The sequence below is a fragment of the Neoarius graeffei genome, chromosome 22 (assembly GCF_027579695.1).
Source record: "Neoarius graeffei isolate fNeoGra1 chromosome 22, fNeoGra1.pri, whole genome shotgun sequence".
In the NCBI taxonomy this organism is placed as follows: domain Eukaryota; kingdom Metazoa; phylum Chordata; class Actinopteri; order Siluriformes; family Ariidae; genus Neoarius; species Neoarius graeffei.
In genome coordinates this window covers 32,372,993-32,389,589 of record NC_083590.1, presented here as the reverse complement: position 1 = coordinate 32,389,589, position 16,597 = coordinate 32,372,993, and the positions used below count along the sequence as shown (strand labels likewise).

The 16,597-nt window shown below is 43.0% G+C and overlaps 1 protein-coding gene across 3 annotated transcripts in view; it reads right to left on the bottom strand.

The window, feature by feature from the left end:
• Positions 1–16,597, bottom strand: part of zmym4.1 (zinc finger MYM-type containing 4, tandem duplicate 1) — a 122,491-nt gene that overhangs the window by 16,244 nt on the left and 89,650 nt on the right. For all 3 annotated transcript variants that reach the window (XM_060904737.1, XM_060904738.1, XM_060904739.1), the window contains 3 exons: positions 9,106–9,247; positions 6,576–6,688; positions 4,711–4,882 (listed from right to left, as the gene is read on the bottom strand). In XM_060904737.1, the coding sequence (XP_060760720.1) occupies positions 4,711–4,882; positions 6,576–6,688; positions 9,106–9,247 (427 nt within the window). The remainder of the gene's footprint in view (positions 1–4,710; positions 4,883–6,575; positions 6,689–9,105; positions 9,248–16,597) is intronic.

Sequence of the window (16,597 nt, the reverse complement as noted above, 5' to 3'; positions counted from 1 at the left end):
AATACCACATTTCTCATGTAAATCAGGGGCGTAGGGTGTGTGTGTGTGTGTGTGTGTGTGTGTCACACACTGACGGGCAGCCTGAGTACATTATGTAACAAAAAAATAAATTACCACTGCTAGTTTTAGGCAGCTTATGGCCCTTTTCCACTACCCTTTTTCAGCTCACTTCAGCTCGCTTCAGCCCGACACGGCTCGCGTTTCGACTACCTAAAAACAGCACGACTCAGCTCGCTTCAGCCCTGCTTAGCCCCTAAAACTCGCACCGTTTTGGAGTGGGGCTGAAGCGAGGCAAAGCGAGCTGAGTGAGGCTGGGGGCGTGAGCAGACACTCCCCTGTGCACTGATTGGTGAGGAGGAGTGTCCTCACATGCCCCCACACGCCCCGCGAGCACGCTGGGATCTGTAAACACCGTAAACCCGGAAGGAGAAGAATTACGAATTACGAGAATTTCTGAAGCCTTATGCGCCTCGCCTCATCTATACGCTCTTGCCAGTATCTGTTGGCGTTGTCGGTGACAACAAGCCACAGCACCAAGACCAGCAACACTAACGACTCCATGTTTATTGTTTACTCTCCGGGTCGTGAGACTACCGCTTAAAAGCTCACTGATGTCACTGTTTGCACTGCTTAACGACATCACGTGACGTCCACCCACTTTCGCTAACTCCACCCAATGTGTCCACCCACTTCCAGCCAGCACGGTTCAGCGCGGTTGTAGTCGAAATGCAACTCCAACAGCCCCACTCAGCTCGACTCAGCCCAACTCAGCACGGCACGACTCAGCCGCGTTTGTAGTGGAAAAGCGGCATTAGAAACCGGCTCTTCCATTATTGCTGTTTCTTCCACGTTTTCCTGATGTTGTATTCTAGAAACGGCACTAAAACTTAGCTTTGAAGCCACAAAATGCAACTTTGATGGGAATATATAAAATAAATTGCTTACCTCTCTTCACGTCGAAAGAAGGAGGAAAGTTTTGCTTGTTTTGACATGGCGAATTATTAACACGAGAAAATACTCGTAATTCGCAAAGTCTGCAGCTACACTGGCTGCTTGACCATGCTTTCTAATGCGATTGTGTTGCGCTTGCGCAGAACGGCGTCAGTCCTGCGCGCCTTGGCTCGTGCACCTGAAGGCACGCCTTGGCACGCGCGCCTAATGAGCTCCGGCACACGCGCCGTTAACAAAGAACACCTGCCTTTAATCAATGAACTGTGTTTGGGCTATTTAAGGACTGCGCCCACGCAAGGACGATGCGAAGTATTACGCCGCGTCTAGGAACGTGAAAAATCCAAAAAATAAATTTCTCCATTCGGAAAACCGGAGATTTTCAAGAGTTTTGTCAAATATCCGGATTTCCAGGTCATTAGCAGAAAAAATCCGGCAGAAAATCTAAAAACCCGGAATTCCGGGACACTTTCATGACTAAGGGAAATAAACACATGCAACTTCAGAATAGTCATGGAAGTTTTTTTTTTTTTTTTACAAGTAGTAGCACATTATTCCGGATCGTACTGTACAGCTTGGACTCCAAAACAACCCATGTACACACTCCAGTGGTTGATATAATACAGTTAGGTAACGGACTACGGAAATATAATTTAAAAAAAAAAAGGATACAAAATACAGAGTGGTTACGGATTTTAATACGGACGCTAATAATTTACAGATTGGTCATGGAGGTTTCAGTATATTACAGACTGGTTAGCGATTTCATACGGATAATGCATCACGGATAAAAAATTAACAAGTCTAAAACAATTAAAATGTTTGGACTGCCGAAGTTCATAATTAAAATACCTTACCTGCATTTATATATTTACTTTATTAATTTACTATTGATATTTCACGGAAAAAAAAAAAAAATTCCGTGACTTCATGATGCAACAAGGATGTACAAAGATAAACAATGACCTGATTGGTCAGAAATTTTATCATCAGATCAGATTTTTCCAGGCCTGGAAGGAAAAAAAATAAAATAAAATCGCTCCAGAAGCAAGCTCACCGATACGGATAAACCCAGGCAGCGCTCGAAACTAACGGTGTCCCGACGTCCCGGGGACCATAAAAAATGTCATCGGGACACAAAATTATCATATCTGGGACAATCCCGGGACAATGGAAAAAAATAGATCTAGGAAAAAAGTTCTACATTAATATTGTTTACAAAGCCGTAACACATACGTAGACATTCACCTAATTTGTCAATTTTAATTTTAAAACGTTAACAGCGAAAAATACATAGTAGCTACACTTTCGATGCACCTGCATCCGTAGGCTACAGAGCAGCGCGTCCTGTTCTAGAATCTTCGGCCGGAGTCCGCATTATATGGACTTGGAATGGAATTGCTACCGCACACGCTGCGCCGACTCTTGCCAGAACAAAAATGCTTAAGTGGTTGAAGCGGACCGACCGCGGGGAAGAAACTGAAAGCCCAGACATAACGTCTCCGGGACCTTCAGGATCCAAAGTGTCATCGCCTGGTCTGCAGGCAACGCTAGCAACTGAATGAACTTAATGAACACTGTTAGACACGTTATAAAATACAACAGGAATGATGTGGATGATATTGACGGAAGATACCGTTCAACAGAATAAGTGAGTTTTCTTGGTGTCTTTCTAGTTCAGAAAGTTTAGTCAGTCAGCAGCACAACTAGGCTCGGACCTGCTGCCACTATGTTGATGTTGCTAACATTTGCACCCACGTTTCGGCAGCGAAAGTTCATAAAAATGGATAACGGAAAGTTCATAAAAATGGATAACGGAAAGTTCATAAAAATGGATAACGGTAATGGATAACGGTAATGGTGAAAATTATAAGTTGGCCTTATAAGTGCCAACAGATATTCAAGGTATAAGTAGATGAAATGAACATAAAAGGGGTCTTATTTTCAACTAAAGTGTACTGCAGATGTAGGGAGTTGAAACGTTTTCTGAATGAGCTAGTTGGCCCCTTTAAATAAACGGGTATCTATTCATACAGTGAGATCGCCAAAGTTTAATAAACTGAAAATGCAATAACTGTAATTTTGAAGTAGATGATGTATAGGGGCGGCACGGTGGTGTAGTGGTTAGCGCTGTCGCCTCACAGCAAGAAGGTCCTGGGTTCGAGCCCCGGGGCCGGCGAGGGCCTTTCTGTGTGGAGTTTGCATGTTCTCCCCGTGTCCGCGTGGGTTTCCTCCGGGTGCTCCGGTTTCCCCCACAGTCCAAAGACATGCAGGTTAGGTTAACTGGTGACTCTAAATTGACCGTAGGTGTGAATGTGAGTGTGAATGGTTGTCTGTGTCTATGTGTCAGCCCTGTGATGACCTGGCGACTTGTCCAGGGTGTACCCCGCCTTTCGCCCGTAGTCAGCTGGGATAGGCTCCAGCTTGCCTGCGACCCTGTAGAAGGATAAAGCGGCTAGAGATAATGAGATGAGATGAGATGATGTATAGGACATGTGTCACTTGTGTTTTGTGACTTATTGTAAAAATGATATAAAGGGTTCAAAATCGCATAGTTATAAATATAATAGTAACTTCATATGATAATATTAACCACTGGTTATTTCAGAGAGGAAAAAAAATGGGGACACTATTGCTTCCATTCGGGACAATACAACACAGAATTCGGGACCACTGGGGGACACAAAGAAAAAAAGTTAATTTCGAGCCCTGAACCCAGGCCTGGGATATACAGTAGGTATCATTATCGGGCTGGTGTGACCACCAACCACAAACTGCAGAGGACTGTTTTATTTATAGTTATCGTTGAAGTTATCAGTACTATGGGACCGGGCCTGACACAATGTACGCGTGTGATCCGCTAAGATATCGTTCATACAAATATTTTAAAGAAATTATTTTTGCATGGTGGATTAATTAATGGTATTTGAACGCATATGCACATTTTAGCTCAATGTACATCAACATGGCTTTGAAATAAATGGGAGAGTTTAGAGAAAATGCAGTTGCTATATTCCTAACCAGAGATACGATTATGAACATTTTAAATAAATAAATGAATGAATGGAATGAATGAATGAATGAATGAATGAATGGAGCCACCCACACCACTAACTTTTAATCACTGTAATACCTTTAGAATTATGTGACCGAGATGATAAAGGTCAGTGCAGAACGACCTCAAAATCCAAGATGGCTGCTGCAACAGCGCGTCTTTCTCTTTCAAAATCTTCCATATTCAATGAAGCAAACCTGGCGGCCAGGTTTGTTTACAAATTGTCACGGTCGCTCGCTGGTGCGCGAGTTTTACGTCTCCAACGCGTGACGTCATGTTGCCTTGACAACCGTGCAAAACTGTAAACCATATTCGACGCTCATTCTCCACTGGGTAGAGTGATGTAATACACGTAGGATAAGCGATATGCTAACAACATTGCATGCTACTGAACCAAATGAACGAAACCCGCTCGAAGGGAACAGAACTCATGTTTTTATCCCATCGATAAAGTGTACTGTATGTATAATAATTCCCGATATTTCACTCTGATGACGTCACTCGCAGTGTTTTTCCGCTGACTAATTTTGATTAATTTGCGTTTTATTTTCCTTTTTTGTGAATGTGCCCATATAATATAAAGAACATTACACGGTGGCATGAAGATATGAAGTTTATCTTCTCATGTTGAGAACTTCACATCTTTGTGCAACCGTGTAATATCCGAAATGTCATGAAAACGTGCTCCAACTGTTTTGCTCATGCACCTCCTTGGGAGACAGCTTTATCCTTCTCACTGTCCTCCGCAACCATCTCTGCCATCATGATCAGGTCGGCTTCCAGCGGGTTGTCTGGAATTCTCTCTTTGATCATCTGAATGGTCTCCACTATTCGCTCAGCGCTGTCCAGAGTAGTGGGCAGAAACAGGGGCACTGGTACCTACGGTGAGCAAAGAGACCAGCAATATTAATAAATGTAAATCAGGACTGTATGGTTAGCGTCTTAACAGTCATTTCACTTGCATCTTCCTCCTCCATCATAATCAAATGACATCACTTCCGGTGTGTTGCCAGCACGACAGTCATTTTTAACTGAACGGCCAGTTCTGTATCATAGAAAGCGCTGACTAGCATGCCTGGCAATAAGATATGGTATTGTCATTTTGAAATATCCATGATAATCCTAAAAAGTGCCTGTCACTAGTCTTTGCGCAAGTATTCACCCCTCCAAACTTCCCTCGCCATCTCCTTTCCTTTTTTTTTTTTTTTAAATCCCTTGCGCCATGGTGTATTTTTAGTAACCAAAAGCCGATACTTTTCTTCGGACGTGTTTGAAGAGCGCCTCGGTCTTTGTGATGCTGTATATTCTCTAACAAAACTCTTAAGCCCTCTAGAGACAGGTGTCCTTATAGACCCTTTTCAGTCACGTGACCTTCGTAACAGCGACCGCCATTTTGGACATGTAGTGGACTTCGGCTCGAATCGGTTTGAATGCGAGGAAGGCGACAAACATAAAAGAAAAAGGAGCGAGATGCAGAAAACTGTATTTACTAGTTTACTGTAATTATGATCGGGCAGCTATTTACACCGGATCCAGTGTAAATAGCTGCCGGAGCCAACGTCTGAGGTTCCGGAGCCAGCGCTAGCTCGCACGTTGGCTCCGGCAGCTATTTACACTGGATCCGGTGTAAATAGCTGCCAGATCATAATTACAGTAAACTAGAATGGAATGTTAACAGCAATGTAATGCCTTTTCTGGCTAATTTTATTCGTCTTACCTCCAACAAAGTGGTCACTACACAAGCGTTGGTATGCCGCTATCCATCTTCTCTGTCAGTCAGCAACTACCGGGATCCGATAAAATGATAACCCTTGCCTTGTTTGTTGATGGTTACTACATCCAGGTACACAACAATATAGTGGCATGATGGAAGTCTTGCTGAAAGTAAAAACTTTCTTTGCTGTCGTTCCTCAATGCTGGCTGTGGTAAACTACTGGTAGTACACGTCCAAAATGGCGGCCGCGTTTGTCGTGACGTCACGTGAAAAGGGTCCATACAGAGATCACAAGACACTAATTGCACACAAGTAGACGCCAATCAATTACGTGACAATTTTGTTTTACTTGGAAATCGTTTTGCAAACAATATTGAATTTTTCCTTTCATTAGAATGAAAGGAAAAATATAGTGTAGATTCATGACTTATCATCCCAAATGCGTCCAGTTTGTAACACTACAAGAAGTCGAAAAATACAAGGGGCGTGAATACTTATACAAGACATTGTATACACTCTGGAATACCAGTACATTGGACAGAAATAAGCTGAAGTGAATGGAATTAACCCTTTGGTGACTGACCCCTTGAAAATGGTTCCTCCAGGAACGATGACGTTTCAGTTGTCAAGACAACGGAAAAACTAAAATACAAAAACAGAAAGATACGTCACAATGCTCTTGTGCACAAAACAAAATGCTCTTGTATTTGTATTTTAGTTTTTCCGTTGTCTTGACAACTGAAATGTCATGGTTCCTGGAGGAACCATTTTCAAGGGGTCAGTCACCAAAGGGTTAAGAAAAGGTAACAAAATCAGTCATAAGCTTCAGTGATGAATTCTGGACAGGAAGCAGCTCACCGGGAAAGGAAATCCAACAGGTTGTGGCGTGTACTGCGTGTAGAGGTGCATAGGCACAGGAACAAATACCGGCACTGCTAAAGGCAACACTATTACTTGAGGTGGGGTTTCATCTGTGGACAGATTTGTGAAAATGAATTGTACGTTTGCACTGAATCATCAAGCATACTAAATGCATGTTTATGCACGCAAGTCAACGTTTCCCAAACCGATCCTCAGGCACAAGAGATGCTCGTACATTTTTGTCCTCAAACAAAACGTAAAGGATGTAGCAGCTCATCGGGCCTGCCGTCAAAACAACCATGACGACCAAAACATCAAACAGAACTGAAACGTGACCGTGTGAGAGAGGACCAACCTCCACGACTAATTGTTTACGACAGGAAAATCAATAAAGGACTAAAATTTTGTTCCCCGACAGAAGATCGGCCAAAAACATCGATCAGAACTGAATTTGCACGATAAATGAGAGGAGATGTAATCCTAGTTAGAAGAAAATGTCTTAAGTTCATTCATTCATTCATTATCTGTAGCCGCTTTATCCGGTTCTACAGGGTCGCAGGCAAGCTGGAGCCTATCCCAGCTGACTACGGGCGAAAGGCGGGGTACACCCTGGACAAGTCGCCAGGTCATCACAGGGCTGACACATACACTACATTCAGACTGCAACCTGAAACGACCCATATCCGATTTGTTGTGAAATCCGATTTTTTTGTTAGGCCGTTCACATTACCAATTATATGAGACTTGTATGCGATCTCCAATATGAACGGAAAACGACCCAAAAGTGTCCCGCATGCGCAAATTGACACGTAATAAGCACATCTACGTAATACGTAAACCAAAAAAAAAAAAAGCACTCTTCAAGTTTGCAAGTAAAGCATGGAGATGAGGCGAGACCTGGCGATGTGGTTTTTGTGGCGGCGGCGGAACTCACACAATAATCTGATTAATGTGGGCAGCAGACTAACGAGACCAAAGGTGTCAAATTACTGGAAATTTCCAGAACAATCTTGTAATACAGGATGATTTAACATCCAGGTCCCTACCAAATCCACCATTAGCTTGATCAATTCTATAAAAGGTCTATTTAAATTCTGAAAACTGTACAAATGTTGTTGTTTTCCACCAAAGAGGCGGGATTAGCCAACGCAGAATAGTGACGTTTGTCTCTTGTTGATGACGTGTAGGTCGCATGAATGCGACCTGTCCGGTCAGACTGCAGTCGCATGTGAAAATAACGGATATGCATCGGAATTAGGACCACATATCCAAGCGGCCTGGGTCGCATGTGAAAAAATCTGATCTGTGTCGTTCAGATTGTCAATAACAAATCGGATACAGGTCGCATATGGGCAAAAAAAATCAGATATGGGTCGTTTCAGGGTGCAGTCTGAACGTAGTCATAGACACAGACAACCATTCACACCTACGGTCAATTTAGAGTCACCAGTTAACCTAACCTGCATGTCTTTGGACTGTGGGGGAAACCGGAGCACCCGGAGGAAACCCACGCGGACACGGGGAGAACATGCAAACTCTACACAGAAAGGCCCTCGCCGGCCACGGGGCTCGAACCCAGGACCTTCTTGCTGTGAGGCGACAGCGCTAACCACTACACCAGGGTGCCGCCATGTCTTAAGTTGACCTAATTATTAATTTGATCATGAAATTGACAATACAATGACCAAGTTTTGTGCAGAAGGTCTAGTTCTTTCAAATAAAACAATCAGAACTGAAATCCATTGAGAACTGAGGGACGAGATAGGATTTAACTGAAAATAAACAAAAGTTGTAAGCAAATTGTTTACAACAAGAAAATCAACAAACAAATGACCGAGTTTTGTTCCCCTGAGGGAAGATCTACCCAAAACATTGATCAGAACTGAAATCGGGTCAGAACTGCGAGAGGAGATACAATTCTAATGAGAAGTCCCAAAACTCGTTAAGGTGATCTAATTAGCAGTTCGTTAACAAAAATTGACAATACAACGACCAAGTGTTGTGCTGAAGGTCCAGTTCTTTCAAATAAAACAATCAGAACTGAAAAACTGTTTACGACAGGAAAACAAAGTTTTGCTCCTCAAGGGAAGATCTACCCAAAACATCGATCAGAACTGAAATTGGATGAGAAAATGAGAGAGAAAGTAAAATCTAGCACGAGGCCTGGAAAATGTGTTAATTTGGCCTAATTACGAACTCGTTAAGAAAATATATGACAAAACAATGAACAAGTTTTGTGCAGATTGAGGAGTTCTTTCAAACAAAACAATTGGAATGGAAATCCGTGGAGAACTGATGGAGGAGATACGATTGAACTGAATTGTGGACCAAGGACAAATGACGGACACCACGCTATGGCAACAGCCCATCGGCCTTATGGCCAGATGAGCTAATAAACATCTGTATCAGGTGTGTTTGGAGCTGCGAGAAAGCAAAACTGTGCCCCGAGGTCTGGTTTGGCAAACACTGATGTAGCAACTACAAGTTACTCATCTCTGTGGGAACTTCACGGTGATCTGCTCAGTACCTGTTTGCGTGTTCATGTCGGAAGTGTTGGGTTTGCAGGACGTGCCCTTGTTCTGGTTCATTGGTTTGCAGAGCAAAGCTTTGTTCTTCAGGATTCTCGTCGGAGCAGAGGGCGGCTTCACGCTATCCGTCTGTGTGCTGGCCTAAAAACAGCAATATATTTTATTGAAATATCAATTATCAAAAACTAAACAAATTTTAATCAATTAAGTCATTATGCAAGGAAAATATCCATGTTTATTCTATTCTATCCACATTCACTGGATATGAGCAATCGCGTGCTCCGATCTGACTGGCTACTCTACTACTAGGATATCAGCTCATATACCGTGAGTAGAGAAAAACAAAATGGCGGCGCATGTTGCTGAACCAATCGAGGACGAATTAAAAACTCTACTCGAAAATAAACCCCCCCCCCCCCCAAAAAAGCAGCAAAATATGGAAAAGTATTTGGTGGCAAGAACATTTTTTCCAAGCATTTTTCACAAATTGCTACCGTCATTTTGCCAGTTTGTTTGCGTTCTAAGCAGAAATTATTTTGTATAACGTTTTTATTTATCAAATTTGCAAAAATTTAAAATGCTCCGTTTCTCAAAATCCAGTCAATGTGGACAGAATGGAAGTGGTAGTGAAAACCCAACCATGGGGATCAGGAAAAAAACCCTAAAAGTACGAGTTTCTATCAATGGTCAGTCTCCAGTTTTGTTTCTTGTTGACACTGGTGCTACATTCTCGTGCACTGGAACACCGGGATCAAACCTTCCCCTCTCGAACAAAAGCTGACAAGACAAGGTTTCTCCAGGAAAAGTATTAAAGTACTCACTGAACCACAGATATTGACCATTGAAGGACAAACATAGAATATAGCATTGGTGCAATCAAAGGACGCCCCTGTGAACTTATGGCGAGATTTGATGCAAGCTAAAAACAAAAACACGATATAGTCGATGGGATCCAATTAGAATTTCCCTGAATACTGGCTGATAGCACTGATTACCGACAAAACAGGAAAGGCAGCCCGTTCTGCCCACTGTATCCTGGCTAAGACTCATGGAGAACCATCTGAGCAAAGACTTTGGGGAATGGAAACCATGGCTACAATAGGTGAAACCAGACCTGGTGATGGTTACCAGTCCATTACACTCCACCCCATATTATGGCCCAACCAGTACAGATGAAACGTATAAATGAGATTTGGGCAGACCTTATGGAGGGCAAGATCTTGAACATTGAGACAAGGAATGTTATTATGGGACCACAGAGAATAACAGCAGAGGCTAAACTGGGTGATGGGAAAGAGCAGAGTAAGAAATGCAGTACACATGCGTCATTAATGAGCTCATATCATCTGTAGCCGCTTTATCCTGTTCTACAGGGTCATGGGCAAGCTGGAGCCTATCCCAGCTGACTATGGGCGAAAGGCGGGGTACACCCTGGACAAGTCGCCAGGTCATCACAGGGCTGACACATAGACACAGACAACCATTCACACTCACATTCACACCTACGCTCAATTTAGAGTCACCAGTTAACCTAACCTGCATGTCTTTGGACTGTGGGGGAAACCGGAGCACCCGGAGGAAACTCACGCGGACACGGGGAGAACATGCAAACTCCACACAGAAAGGCCCTCGCCGGCCACGGGGCTCGAACCCGGACCTTCTTGCTGTGAGGCGACAGTGCTAACCGCTACACCACCGTGCCACTCATCATTAATGATATTTGGAGAATAATTTGATTTTTACACAGGCAGCAGGAACAAGTTGCACCCACTTTCCTTCATGTTTATATGCTCACTAACTTCCAGTCTGCCACCAATAGACAGGTGACGACAAAAGTGCACATGCGCAAATCAGTAATCAGGAGCAAAATGGCGAGTGACAACAAAAGGCGTGCTTTCATATTTTTCAACGTTTTCATGGCTCTTATAAGAAAAAGAAAGTGACAAAGGATCCAGAACATAAACGCGTCATATCAGGATGCTCCAAGAACGTCAACGGCGGGAAAGAATCGCTTCTATGCTGACACCGATGATGGTGGTTCCTCTCCTTGTCCAACCAGTACAACGTTCAGTCTGGAGCTACAAAAGGTTAGTAGCTCAGTCGACTTCTCGATGGTCTTTTCACATATTCTAATGTGTTTATAGATAACTGTTTATTGTTATCTTATCTATAAACCAAAAACAAAAACCTTCCGACAGATGAACGGACATTCAAAATATTTTTCACAAATACAGAAGTAGCACATGGTGGGACCATTTTGCCAACCAGATGTTTACAGATGACTACTGGCTGGAAAATTGTCATATGTGACGGGAAACGTTTATGTATTTGGTGAGACAGCTGGGTGACACTTGCTAGAGAGGAAAGTACTATGCCCAGGTAATAAAATTCTTTAAAAAATCCCATTCGGAATAAATCTTTACCAGAGGTTTGCAAAGTAAAAAACAAAAAACGAGTCTCTACTGGATAGTAACTGGTATTTCACACTTTAAAAATTTCAGATCCATCTCAGCAGAAGTAAGAGTTGCTGTAAAACTGTGGATCCTTGCAAATGGATCCAGTTTTAAGTGTGCTGGGCAGTTTTTTTGGACTGGTCGACGTCAAGCTGCTGCCTTAGTTTCAAGGAAACGTGTGAGGCTATAGTGGCTATATTACTGCCACGTTACATTCGAATCCCGACTGGAGAACGACTGCAGTCTATTATACAAGAAGAAGAAACCTTTGTCACATGCACACTTCAAGCACAGAGATTCATCCTCTGCATTTAACCCATCTGAAGCAGTGAACACACACACCCAGAGCAGTGGGCAGCCACACTACAGCGCCTGGGGAGCAGTCAGGGGTTAAGTACCTTGCTCAAGGGCACTTCAGCCCAAGGCCGCCCCACATTAACCTAACTGCATGTCTTTGGACTGTCGGGGAAACCGGAGCACCCAGAGGAAACCCACGCTGACACGGGGAGAACATGCAAACTCCGCACAGAAAGGCCCTCGCCAGCTGCTGGGCTCGAACCCAGAACCTTCTTGTTGTGAGGCGACAGTGCTAACCACTACACCACTGTGCCACCCCAATACAAGGATTTCAAAAAAGGTGGGGCTTCAATCAATTGTGCCGGTGCCACTGATGGGACTCATATTCCAATTCTGAAACAAGCAAGGGTGGGTTTCCCAAAAGCCTCTTAACACTAAGAGCATCTTAACTAGGAGAGTGTGTGTTCATTGTGATGCTTGCTCTACCATTTAATGATGATCTTGTGCTGCGATGCTTTTGGGAAACTCAGGCCAGTTTATTACACAGACTACCACAACCGGAAGGGATATTTTCCCCGATTGTAGCACAAGCGGTCTGTGATCATAAAGACTGTATTTGGATTGTTGCCATTGGGTGGCCTAGGCGTGTGCATCATGCACGAGGAGTGCTAGTTAAGCCGGAATTGCATCGCAGGGCAGAGGAGGGAACTTTGTTTCCAAACAGACCAGAGCAGGTTGCTGGGATTGGTGTCCCAATATTATTAAGGGGGATCCTGCTTACTCACTTTAGTCATGGCTGATGAAGCCATTCAGTGATGACCCTTTGACCTAAGAACAGTGCAGGTTTCACTACTGCCTTTCGCAGTCACGCACGTCTATAAGAACACATTCAGGAGTTCCAAAGGCTGCTGGAGAATTCTGTTGAAGCACAATGATAGTGCAACAGAACATGCATCAACCATGGCCCTGGCATGTTTTGTTCTACACAATGTTTGAAGTTCACAAGAAGCACTTCAGTGAACAATGGCTCAGGCCCTGGTCACACTAAAACTTGAAGGGTTTGGGGTTTGCAAATACTTAGCAATGAAAAATTGGTAGCATCACCACCAATCATATGATGCATGGTGAATGTTCTCCGGGCTTCAAGAGTTTTTTTTTTTTTTTTTTTTTAAGTGTCTCCACCTTACGAGTGGCCAAAAATGGCACGAAATATTTCAGTGTATGTACTGAAATTTGGTGGCCATATTTTCATCAGCAAACTCATCTCATCTCATTATCTCTAGCCGCTTCATCCTGTTCTACAGGGTCGCAGGCAAGCTGGAGCCTATCCCAGCTGACTACGGGAGAAAGGCGGGGTACACCCTGGACAAGTCACCAGGTCATCACAGGGCTGACACATAGACAACCATTCACACCTACGGTCAATTTAGAGTCACCAGTTAACCTAACCTGCATGTCTTTGGACTGTGGGGGAAACCGGAGCACCCGGAGAAAACCCACGCGAACACGGGGAGAACATGCAAACTCCACACAGAAAGGCCCTCGCTGGCCACGGGGCTCGAACCCGGACCTTCTTGCTGTGAGGCGACAGCGCTAACCACTACACCACCGTGCCGCCCGACATCAGCAAACTAAGCAGCGAATATTTGCAGACGGGTTTGGGAATCTAGTGAAGCTCGGGAAAGCATCGCCACCGAACGCGTCTTTCATCAATAACCCAATGCAAAGTATCGTGAGCTGTAGTGTGACTGTAGCTGAACAGATCTACAAGCTAACTGGGGCAGGAAGACAATACTGTTAACCACGCTACTGACGATGCTCATCCATCCAGGCAACATAACTGAGAATGGTCCAGCCATACAACAAGCATTAATACAGCACTTCAGTTTGTGAAGGTGAACCATTTATTAAAAAAAAAAAAAAAAAAAAAAACACCTTTGTCAACTCATACATTTGTATAAACAGAACTTTTTACTCAGCCTCATCAAAATGCTCAAACAAAATTGCGTCTTTACTGAGCATTCTATTGATAGTGTAAATTCTATTGATATTCAGCGCTGTGTGTTATTGTAATCGTCCTTTGCAGGGAGTTTCATCAGTGCAGCTTGTGAGATCTGCTGAGTCTTTTTTTATATTATTTGACTCAATATATAAAATATAAGTATTAGTGATGCAAACGATGAGAATTGCATATTGTAATGTCATCAGAATTGCTTCAAATGTGAATATGAACTTGAATCATTCGGTTACAACTAGGCTTGTGGGACTTGAGTCCGACTCGTGCCCTAATTTTAAGGACTCATGACTTGACTCAGACTCGTGCATTAACTGCATTCGGACTCGTAAACTGGAGACGAGGACTCAGATTTTTTCTTTATAATATGCCTAAGATATTTATACCTACATGATATTTTTTTAAAAACCAATTTCGTGCAAGAGTATCACACCTGTGCGCTTTGGTGCCTGCATCAGATAGACTCTCGGGCGCGCTCCGGACAGCGCACGCACCAAGAGGACTCTTGCGCGCGCGCGCCGTAAACGACTCGCACCTGCACAGGATTAAGGCGCAATCAGCGTGCCGATATAAAAACTGTGAAAACACACCTTACTTTGCGAAGTATTGAGTTGCGTTGCTGATACATTACTGAGCCTTATTTCCTTGTTTGGTTTCCTGATCCCTGATTTCCTGTTTCTCATCTTTGATTCTGCCGAGTCTACAATAGCCTGTTTGTGCCTCGCTCGACCTATTGCCCGTTTCACCGTTTTTACGATTTTTCCTGCCGTTCTGGATTGTTTACCGTCTTCACTTGGATTAATAAACACACCTTCTGCACTTACATCCATCTCCCAAACATCTCTGACAGAATACTTCACACTCCCTGATAAAGAGAAGCACATTCACCTGTTCAGGAACAAACTAATGTTAACGGCGCTGAAACAGCCACCGTCACATGGTGCGGTTGGAGTCTTGGACTCAACTCGGACTTGAACACTGGGGACTCGAGACTGGACTCGGACTCTAGGTTGAGTGACTCGACTAAAACACTGGTTACAACTTGTCAGTATATTAAAGCTGTACAAATGTGAACAATAAAATTAAAAAAAGGTAAGAAACAAAAATGGTCTTAGTTATTAATATAGTTTAATGTACATCTCGAAATAAATCTGCTCCAAACATCTTTGAAGTAAATAACATGCATATAATCAACAGACGTGTTACGTTCATTATGTCTTCTTATTAAATCAAATCATTGGTTTTCTTTTTTCAGACATGTAAAAGTTTTTTTCCTTTACCTGACATGTTTCGACGGTGTAACTTCCGGCTTCATCAGAGGGTCACCTGGATGTTGGTATGTGACGTGCTTTTATAATCAGCTGATGTTACACAAAGTCATACACAAGGGCGCACAACAAGTGAAAACATAAGAAAAGACACAGACGAAAAAAGGAAGAAAACAGACAACCCAAAAACAGGAAAGCAAAGCAGTAATGACTCTACCGTATGTCGGAGGAGTTACAGAACGAATCCAAAAAGCCATGAAAAAACAACATACAAACACCTGTGAAACCACACGCCAAACTACGACAGCTACTAGTTCACCCTAAGGACAAAATCGACCAACACAATAAATGCAATGTCATATATGAAATACCATGCCAGTCATGCAATAAAACCTACATTGGGGAGACAGGAAGGAGCTTTAGTACACGAAAAAAAGGACCATAAAAAGGAATGTGAAAAAGAAACAGAACAGAGACAAACAAGAGCAATAAAAGATAAAGCCATGCAAGAGAACCTCAAATCAGCAATAACAGACCACTGCAGAAGGGAAAATCATATAATTGACTCAAATATCATACAACAAGAGAACAACAGATACCACCGTTGGATTAAGGAGTCAATAGAAATCAGAAAGCGTAGCCCAAGAACGATAAACAGGGATGAGGGGGCATACACTTGTGTTCAAAATAATAGCAGTCCAACACGACTAACCAGATCAATCACTGTTTTTGGTGGAAATTATATTACTACATGACAAATAATTTACCAGTAGGTGTAGTAGAGTCATAGAAAACCAACAGACCCAACATTCATGATATGCATGCTCCTGAGTCTGTGTAATCGAATAATTAAGTGAAAGGGACGTGTTCAAAATAATAGCAGTGTGGAGTTTAATTAGTGAGATCATTCATTCTGTGAAAAAACAGATGTCAGTCAGGTGGCCCTAATTTAAGGATGAAGCCAGCACATGTTGTACATCCATTTCTCTCTGAAAACCTGAGAAACATGGGTCGTTCCAGACATTGTTCAGAAGAACAGCGTGCTTTGATTAAAACGTTGATTGGAGAGGTAAAACGTATACTGTAAAGAAGTGCAGAAAATGATGGGCTGCTCGGCTAAAATGATCTCCAGTGCTTTAAGATGGACAGCAAAGCCAGAGACACGTGGAAGAAAACAGAAGACTACCATTCGAATGGATCGAAGAATAGCCAGAATGGCAAAGACTCAGCCAATGATCAGCTCCAGGGTGATCAAAGACGGTCTGAAGTTACCTGTGAGTACTGTGACAATTAGAAGATGCCTGTGTGAAGCTAATCTATCGGCAAGAAGCCCCCGCAAAGTTCCACTGTTAAAAAAAAGACGTGCTGAAGAGGATACAATTTGCCAAAGAACACATCGACTGGCCTAAAGAGAAATGGAAAAACATTTTGTGGACTGATGAAAGTAAAATTGTTCTTT